Source organism: Lutra lutra, chromosome 3 (genome assembly GCF_902655055.1).
Source record: "Lutra lutra chromosome 3, mLutLut1.2, whole genome shotgun sequence".
In the NCBI taxonomy this organism is placed as follows: Eukaryota; Metazoa; Chordata; class Mammalia; order Carnivora; family Mustelidae; genus Lutra; species Lutra lutra.
Genome location: NC_062280.1, coordinates 139,052,308 through 139,062,331, shown reverse-complemented (window position 1 = coordinate 139,062,331; position 10,024 = coordinate 139,052,308). Strand labels below are relative to the sequence as shown.

General features: G+C 46.9%; 1 protein-coding gene across 1 annotated transcript in view; it reads right to left on the bottom strand.

Moving 5' to 3' along the window:
* Window positions 1-2,062: 2,062 nt before the first annotated feature.
* The window catches only part of LOC125095361 (guanylate cyclase soluble subunit beta-2-like), a 43,174-nt gene continuing 35,212 nt past the window's right edge, over window positions 2,063-10,024 (bottom strand). Inside the window, exon 14 of the mRNA XM_047721688.1 lies at window positions 2,063-2,365. Within this exon, the coding sequence (XP_047577644.1) occupies window positions 2,220-2,365 (146 nt within the window). The 3' untranslated portion in view covers window positions 2,063-2,219. The remainder of the gene's footprint in view (window positions 2,366-10,024) is intronic.

Sequence of the window (10,024 nt, the reverse complement as noted above, 5' to 3'; positions counted from 1 at the left end):
ACCACCTACCAGGGTTCATGGTCTTGGGTGGGTTTGTTCTTGCTTACAGCTGAGCTAAAGGACTTTGAAGGGAAGTACACAGGGGAGGTAACAAGAATCATGAGCTGGATCATTTTCCCTTGTCCCTGCTCTAGCAGGGAAATCACTTACTAAGAGCATTAAAAAAAAAAAAAAAATCCCACCACTTGAAAAGGGCTTGCAAAGTGTGGATAACTCTTCTAAATGCTTTGTGTATATATCTGACATCCCTACGAGGCAGGTTCTCTAATTATTCCCATTTTACAATGGGGACACTGAGGCGCAGAGATGTTAAGCAACATTCCCAAATTCACACAGCTGGTAAGTGGTAGGCCCAGGATTGAAAGCTGGCTCTACCCAGCTCCAGGGTCCATACCTCCAGACTGTCCTGAATGTTTTTTTTTTTTTAATTTTGTTTATTTATTTGACAGACAGAGATCACAAGTAGGCAGATAGAGGCAGAGAGAGAGAGAGGAGGAAGCAGGCTCCCCGCTGAGCCGGGAGTCCGATGCGGGGCTTGATCCCAGGACCCTGGGATCATGACCTGAGCCGAAGGCAGAGGCTTTAATCCACTGAGCCACGCAGGTGCCCCTGTCCTGAATGTTTTGATGTCCCAACATCGAGCAGCATGTAACTTGCTCAGGCACTTGGCCAGCAGTCAGCCATGTAGTCTCAGGCTACTGGATCTCCCTGAATTTGTTTCTTCATCTGTGGAGTAGGGCCTGGAAGAGCTGACTTAGTATGGGATTGTTGCCAGGAACAGAAGTAACGTGTAACATATATGAGGCCTAGCATGTGTTTGATGGTTAATAATTGTTAGTAGCGACATTACTGTGAGTCTCGTGGTCCTATTTGTGCTCTAATATTTTACTGAATCTTCACCAAGAAAACTTTGGAGGTAGGTAGGACTGCTGTCACTAAGCCTGTTTCATAGTGGGTGAGGCTAAGTTACCAAGATACTGAGCAGTAGAGTCAGGACAAGAACCCACATCTCTGGACTCTGCCCCTTGCACTCAGCATACCCTGACTCGCTGTAACCTTGCTGAACTATGGGTCACACCTGCCTGTTGCCAGACACAAGACACAGTTGCCTCCCGGAAGCCTGGGGTAAGGAATTCAACTCTTGTTGCCTTCCCATCCCCTTCTGCCCCTGGGATTAGCTGGGGGCAGTCAGGTCCTGCCCATGCTTTCCTGGGAATGGTTGAAAACACTTAATGCCTCTTGGGCCAAGTAAGGTCCTAGTGAGGGTGAATCACAACATCACGTGTGCCTTCAGCTTTTCTTTATTATCTAGGTAAAATAGAAGCAATTTTCTATTCATCCCCAAATGCAGATGCATAGCCCTTACCCACATCTCCACTTCCTGTCCGCTCCCCTCACCAAGCCTCTGAGAACATCCCAAAACTCTTTGAGGCAGAAGGTGTTTCCATCCCCACAGAGAAACGCCTAGAGGAGCCTTCTGGGTCCTGAAGGCAACTGGCTGAGGAAGCTGGGTGTCTTGCTGTGTTCTGCTTTGCTTCCCTATCTTTCCTAGCTCTGCCCTTCCTGTGATTTTTACATTTTCCCCTCCATCTTACTCTCAGAAAAGCCCTGGGGAATGCCGCTTTTGTTCTATTGCTTCACATAATTCCCAGGGCTGGGAATTAAAATTATTTCCTTTCACAACCCCTGGCCGGGTGCCTTTCACATCCCGGCTGTGTTACGGGGTGATTTATAAACTGCGGGGTCTGGGGCTCTTTCCTCCGCCTCCTCTTCCCCCTGTCCTCCCACCATCATTTAAAACAAGACATTGCACACGAGGCGCTCAGAGGTCAGGATGTCCTCTGAAGTTGGCCACTGGGGCTTTTGCTCAGAGGCGAAGATTCAGTGGAACCATAGTGATGAGAGCATGAAAGCCACTCACCCCTGGTAGAAGAAAACAGAAAAGAGGCCCCACAGCCGGACTTATCATCTGTGGGAACAAACAGGACTCAGTCTCAACGTCGGGGGTGGGGGTTGGCTTTGAACTGAGAATTATAAAAGCACATTTTCCAAACTTGTCAGGATTGTGTTTCATTTCAAGACTTTTATTCTCAAAGGGACCATGAGGAAGAGACGCAGCTTAAGAAGTTTTGAACTGAAAAATGAAAAGAAGTTACTTTTCTTTGTCTCCGTAAAACCGAGTAGGGGAGAAGTGAAGCCGGGGGTTCGTTTTTCCTGCATCACAACAGAGCACAGAAAGCAGATGGCAGAGCATCATTAGGAAAGTGAGGTGTCTGTGTCCACTCTGAAGACGGTTGTCTGTCAGCAGCCTCCACAGAATCCTGCCCTGTCACTGAACTCCCTTCAGGGGTCAGTTCCTCAGAAGCTGAAACGAGACAATGAGGTGAGCCAGTCAGTCAAGCTTCAGACTGGTCTCGGTGGTCAGGGGGTTTCTGTCCCAGCCAGACCCCAGCAAACAGTGTTGCCACCCTGGGTTTCTTCTCCTACCTTCGGAGCAGGATATCATCTTTGGAAGAAGAAGTCCATACAGACCTCAGCCTCGTCGGCATCGTATTTCTTTTGTCCCACATTGTGTCATCTTCTTGGTCACAGACCAGCTCTCTACTTGGACATAACTCACAGAACAGCCCCAAGCCTCCAGACTTTGCTGGTCCTATGATTGTCTTTGAGGTCCAAGCATCAGAATCATACAGGCCAAGGGTCACACCCAGCCCGGCCACGGTCCACGCTTAACCCCTTTGGGCCTCATTTGTCCTCATCTGAAAAGTGGGGAGATGCTGATTACACCTACCTCCCCAGGTTGTGGTAATAAGCAAAGCAGATGATTTACAGAAAGTGATAAACATAATGATAACACAGAGTACAAACTCAAGATGCTGGTTCTTATTCTAAGTTTGGAAGGGAGCCCAGAGAGAAGGTACTGGAAAAGAACTACCTCGGGGATTGAGCCACACAAGGAAGGAGGGAGGGAGGGAGCAGGACTCAGAGAAAAAAAGGAAAGAAGAAGGCTGTTGGAAGATGGTCTCCACTTCATCCTGCTTGCCCTGTGGTGTCACTTGGAAAGGTTAACATCTAAGATTTTCAAGTCATGTATCATTCCCGCTTCTTTTTCTTTCTTTCTTTCTTTTTTACACTGATCATTGTTCCAGAGACATTTGAGTTCAGAGAGGTTCACATAATAGATTTGTGGCTCTAGTGCTCTAGAAATCAGGAAACACAGGAGGAGCTTCTCACTTCAGCTGTATGTTCCCAGATTAATGAATGATGTCTTTCACCAGAAGGGGCTCTTAGCACTTCAGACTTCTAGAAACTGGATCAGTGATTCACCTTGTTTTCAGATCCTAAAAGCTATGGTTGGTTTTCAGCACAAATAATTTGCTAAGGTACTAGTCCCTAAGGAACATGTGGGAAAATTGGGGCTGCTGGGTCTGTCCCCAATCTCTCCCATCTCTCTAGCCCAGGATGAGCTGAGAATTTGGGAAAGGAGCCTGGACCGCACAAGAAGGGAGATCATGGGCCACCTAGAACCAGCTCACTGGGCCAACTCTGGGTGATGAGTCATATGGAGTACACCACTCATGCATACGTTAGGGCTACTCTGACAAGGAATCAGGGTTCGGAAGACCCTAAAATGTGGCATTTTTATAGAGTCTGGCCAAAGGGGTGTTCCTTCAGTGGAGATGTCACTGGCTACATATTCATTTGAGCTCTGTAGTATGTCCTCCCCCTCCTCCCCCTGAATTGCAAAATACTGAATCATGGTTAGCAATATTTTATGCTCTCCAGAAACTGTTAATTATATGGGTGCTTTTGGTTTTTTTGTTAATTCTCTATGAGTTTTATTATTCCCAAACCATTTATCCCTTTCACTTTGAATCAAAGTTTATTGTGATAATGGCTTTTCTTTGAAAAATAAGCACTATTACCATTTTTAAAGGAACACAATTTTTCCAAAATGGAAATATGCAAGATTAGTGATAAGGACAGTGTGTTTGAAAAGTTTGCGATTGGTTTCATTGTGGTATCATGGCAAATAGAGGGGACAAGTGTTGATTACAGGTAGAAATGTAACTATTTCTGTTGAGAAGACATGGCTACCCCTGCTCTGTCACTGCCCATCAGCACTAAAAGGGGCAACTGAACTCTCCCCATCTAACGTCCCCCCATGCCTCAGTTTCTCCAGTTGTAAAAGGATTACTGCACCATACATTTGCCTTCCACTGAACTCCTAGAGTTGTTATGAGAACCTATAAGAGAACACCTCCACGAGATAGTATTGTGAGTGCCGAAATGTGGTTTGTGTCTTTGGAATTGTACAAAAAGTGGGAGTCACCCAAACAAAAATACAAACCAAACAAGAAAGGGTTGGAGTTACTAAAACAAGGGATTCCAACAAAGGAAACCTTTTTCTTTAGTTATCCACAGGCAGGCTCTGTGTATGATGTGCCCCTGCTTCCAGAAAGCACCACAATTACTTTGTGGTGAAGACGACTCATCTGTTTTCTGGCTTTACCTCTCACAAAGAATGGAAGTAAACTCAACACTAGGAAAGAATATCTCACAGACCCTTTAGCCTCCCTGTTATTCAACACTTTCTCACGTTTTCCTTCCTCCTAATTTCTCTTCTCAAAAAAGTTTTCAACTTACTCCCTCCCACCCCCCACCCCTTCGTGTCTCTTGCTCCCACAGCATATTTTTCTTTCTTCTAACCAGGCCTTTTTTTTTTTTTTTTACTTCCTCACTTGTGTCTTAATTGTGGTCCTCTTTCTCTTCCATTTCTACCCATGTTTCCCTTGCACTTTTATTAAACTCTCTTCTTTCCCTTTTCTGTCCTTGAGGAAAAAGTCCCTGACGGACAAGGAGAAAAAAAATGGCCAGCTAGCCTGGTGTTGGGAGAATAGCGATAGCATTATTGAAAACTAACTGACCAAACATGACCTTGTCAATTTGAGCCAATGCCACCTGATGATTCAAACAAGACTTGATCAGTATGGAATTGCAAGACTCTCCTGGAATTTCTACACATATATATATGACATTTTACCCCAATCAATTCCACACTCCAGATGGTGGAAGAATTTCCTTGTTGGAGATGAATTCTCACTCATCATCTTTTACTCTTAGAAGACTATGGCTCACAACCCCCAAGGACCAGCCTATTAGTGCCACCATCTTGCTACAGTTAAAGCTCATTATTGGGCATACTTATAAAATGTGGTGTCATCATTAATTAAGTTTTCTGATTGAGAATTCCAGTGTACATCTTCTATCTAAACACTAAAACTCAGGTTGAACTTGATTAGTCTCTCTCCAAAAATTCAGAGGAAACGTTAAGACTCACAGAACATCAGAGACATCCCAGATGTATTACAAATTTTCAGAAGTGCAAAATAATTGGAATTTCCACTTGATGCGATGCAAAATGTGACTTGAGATGTGCAGCAAACAGCATGAGTCACGTGGGAAAAAACTGTACCACATTGGGCACATCGTGTCTTCTTAGTTTCCCTCTTCTGTTTTGAAATGTGTTTAAATGTTCAAAGGAAAGAAATTCATGACCTCCCAAATTACAAAACAGTGTATGTGTGACAATCCCAATCACACATGCACCATGGGACCCTCACATACATAAGTTTGGCAGATAGGCCCCCGAAATTTGGTATTAGTCTCTCCAGGTGATGGAATTATGGGTGATTTTGCTTTCTTCTTTGGATTTATCTGCACTTTTTGGTTTTAAGATAGTAATAATAATTCAGTATTCCTTCTATAATATAAATGAACAAATAATCTTCAGTTGAGCAAACCAGCACAACCCAAGAAAGAATTAAAAGCAGCACAGAAACCCACTTCAATAGCTATTAAAAATGAATTAAGTTGTGGTAGAAGTCATCTTCCCCTGTTTGGAAAATAACCATTGCTTAGGCGGCGTTGTCAAATATGAAATTGGGGGATGTCATAGTTCAGCGGTGAGAACAAAGAGGAGTTTGGGGAAAGGTTGCTGCCTTGGGAAATACACGAGTACTTTGGGTCACTGGCTGGTCATTACAGACAGGACTCTATGAGTCATAAAGTCCATGACATGGGGTTATAAGAAGGAATTCTTACATTTGTGATGGCAATAATTCCTGGTCTGCCTTCTTCATCTGTATCTAATCTCCTAGATAGAGTAAGATGTGGGAAACCAAGTCTTGGTTTCAGTACTGATTTTCTATTATTGGGGTGAGGTCTTTGGCTTGAACCTTAAGTCTGACTCTCTGTTGGGTCTTCTCAGTCATCCTCAAGACTTCACCCCATTTGGATGCTTCCCACATGGGTCCTGCCATCGGGGGTCCCTTCCCACCTGTGCCTCTCACCCTGCACGCTTTCCGGCCTTTACTCTGAATGGTTGTCATGTGTGCAGAAACAGTTTATCTCCTCTGACTTGGTTCCATCTGGATTTATTTTCCAATGAATCCACCTGCTCTGGGGGGAAGGTCAGGCTCACCACACGGTACTGTTTGTAGGTGTGAACAGAGAAAGGGGCCACGAATTCTAGAAGTGAACTTTTTGAGGGGAAACTCCACCAGTGAGAGAATTTTAACCTTGTTATACAAATGGTGCAATGGGGTCTCCAGGTTTGGTGAGAGTGGTTGCCATTCTAGAATCACCCTCCCCTTTTTCTCCTATCTCTATCCATGGGCAAAAGGGGCCATGATCTGGAGGAACCAAATCTCCAGCTTCCAGAAGCCCCTGCATTCTCCAGAGATCAGAGCAGAGGCCACCCCCTTGATCTGCCTGTTCCTGCCATCACATATTTGTTAAGCGAGTGAATTCCTAATATTAGGGTCCCTAATTGACAAAGCAGTTGGCGCATGGGTCATGTCTTCCACACTTCACAGCTTCCAGATAATACACAGCATCTCATACATTCCTCAAAAGACTGGGTAAAGCGGGCATTCTGCTTTCGGGTTGAGAAAGTGAAGCAAAGAGGACTTGCCCAAAGTGACACAGTTGGTTACTGGGCAGCAAGCCGTGGACATGGGCCCAGGAATTCTGATTTCAAGCTAATTCTCATTCCATCATGATGGTGGTCCCCTAGCCTGGCAGCTCATCAAAATGCCCTTTGGAGATGGTTAACTAATAGACCAGAGTTGACAGACTCTCTCTGAGCCTTCTGAGTCACTTCTGGGGAGAGGCCCAGCCATCTGAGTCTGACAACTTGCCACCCATTGCCCTCCCATGCCGACCGACTCCCGAGGCCACATCCCCGTCGATGATATCAAGCCCGACAACAAAGGGCTTTAGAAGCCCTCCCTGCCGCTGACAGTGTCCTTCCATTAGTAAACTCCTCATTTGCCCAGAATTGGTTCATACGTCTCAGGATCTTCTACTTTCTTCTAGAAAGACTGAGGTTAAAAACAGCTGTGCCTCGGGGATAAAAGGCACTGCATAGGACTATCGTCAATGGTACTGTAATAACACAGCCTGGTGACAGACGGGCTACACAGGGGTGAGCACAGCGTAACGTATACACTTGTCCAATCGCTGTGGTGTACCCCTGAAGCTGTACCCCTGAAGTCAACTCTACTTCCATATTAATAAATAAATACAAAGACCAGCCCTCTAGCAAAAACAAACAGAACAACTCTGCCATTCGTCAGCCCCGACTAGAAAAGGTTGGGAAGATCTGACTGCCAAGCTTACGAAGGCCTTAGCAAGGCCTGCGGCTGAAAGGCCTGGGGGCCAGGAATACAGGCCCAGCCTCCTTACGCTGCCTGGCTCCCAACCAGCTGGGCCCCAGCTCCCCAGACATGTCTGGGAAAGGCACTTGTATTGTCAAAAGGCTGCAAAGCAAGGGACAGGGACCTGCCAATTAAGTGGCCGCAAACTCGGGCAAGACTCACTCACCAGGGGGCTTGCTGGGGGTGGGGAAGTTCTTCCCATTAGGATTTGAGGGACTCGGCAAAGCCCGCAGCAGGTAGACCACTGAACTCCGACTCCCACTACTAACACGCTCCAGAGGAACAATTAGGAGCGGGTGTAAGAAGTCCTCCAAAACCGACCTAGCCTGCCATGAGCCTGGCAAGGGGACCCCCCTGGACTGATTTATAAGAAGGGGTCACCTCCAGAGAGGAGCCTGGGCCATGTGCCTGAATGCTGCACGCAGGTCAGCCTGGAACCCATTATTCTAATTGTCGGGAGAATCAGGAGACAAGTTGAAGCAAGTTGAAATTTGAAAAACACATTAACAGGGGTCTGACGAGATGCCAGAAGAGCCTGCCAGCAGGGACAGCTGGAAGGCCAATTTTTGAGTCAATACTGAAAGGTGGTCGCTCAAATATCTGAGTCAACACACACTGATTTCTCTCCGGCTCAATACTCCCGGTTAATTGCTCCGGGGAGTCTCCCCCACTGACACATCTAACACCCAATTCCATAGTGGAATCAAAGAAAAGCATGGTATTGAAGTGCAAATGAGGTCCTGGGTGCAGCCAGCAGGCTTGGGTCCTGCTGGAGGGTTTCCTATCACCAGGGCAGACACTTCCTGCAGAGATGCAGTGAGGCACCCCCTTTGCAAGAGGGCCGAGGGAAGTGGTGAGCATCGCATCACAGCTGGCCCTCAGAGAGGGGTCTCTGGGGTTCCCGTCTCGCCTCTGCAGCTCCCTGTGCTGCTAAGGCCGACATATATGTTTCAGGAGTGGTGGTCCTCATGGGGAGCGGAGGCGGGGGGATGCCTGCTTCCCGCATCTGGGAACCAAGTCAGAGGGAAATGCGTGCCCCCGGAAAGGGATCCTAAGTTTGGCAAATTTGTGAGGCTAATGGCCAATGTGATTGATGAGGTGAGCCTAGAGTGTCTTCCCGAATGCTTAGAGGTTGGGAAGCAGGCAGATATCGGAGGCAGCAAGAGCCAGCAGCCTAATCTTCGGGGTCCTGACAGGTTTTGGCTACTCATGGAAGCACTGTCCCATAACGGGACCCACATAGGGGCCAGGTGGGATGGCCCCAAGGCTGGAGGTAAGAATGGGGGCTCCTGCAGTGACCGTCTAACAGCCCTCCCCTCCATCAGAGCTAAGCATGACATTGTGAGATGCAACCTAAAACCTACAAGAATTGAGATCTAAATCACAAGGACAAGGCAGGCCCTAGGAACAGGTGACATGAATCCTTCAAGGTGAGATTCTAGGTCTGCTGCCAATCATCACAGATAAGGAAGAAGCCTGTGCCATGGTAAAACAAAACTCAAAATTCCCTGGGGAAGCTGTGAAAAGCCATTTCTGATTTGGTAGGTCTGAGTTTGGGTAGCCTGAGTGTAGTCCAATGGCCCGGCTGGCTTTGTCCTCCTTTCCAAGCCTCTGGCTCACACCACAGTTTATCACTGACCCTCAGGGTATGAGTTGGTCCTCACTAAGAGGCCTGCGGATCACACGCAACAGCCAGAAAGCTGCTCAGCTGGGGCCCGGAGGATCCCAGAGTAACATGGCGGAGCCGCTATGAAGCCTGGGGGTCCATAAGCAGCAGCCTACCACCAGGGGGAACTGAAGTCCTTCTGGCCCATTGCTCACATGGACATGGGCTGCCTGAGACAAACAAGCATGAAGATCCAGTCCTACTTCTTTCATTTACTTCGTCTGAATGACACCACCTTTCTGAACTTCAGGTTTCTTACCTCTGTTACAGGGATAGTCAAGGGAGAGTTGTATCAAGTGAGATAAAGTGGGTAAAATGCCCAGCACTAACTAGTTGCCCAACAAATGCCTCTTTTCTACCCATCCAGTTTTCACCCCCAAACTGAAGTGGCCTCAGTTTCTCCTTCTGTGGTTGTTGATATTGGTTTATGTCCAGGGAAGTAGCAGCTGCAGGAGCTACTAAATCAGGAACCTGCCTGAGAAACTTCTTCTTTTTAAGCAAGAAGCCCAGCCCTGCTCAGACCTGTTGGTTTCTTCTGTAGAGGGATCCCCATGTAGCACAAGTCTGAAAAATGAGTTTGTTCATCTTCTTGGAGCATGAAGAGTTCTTAGACCTCCCATCCTGAGCTGGTGATGGA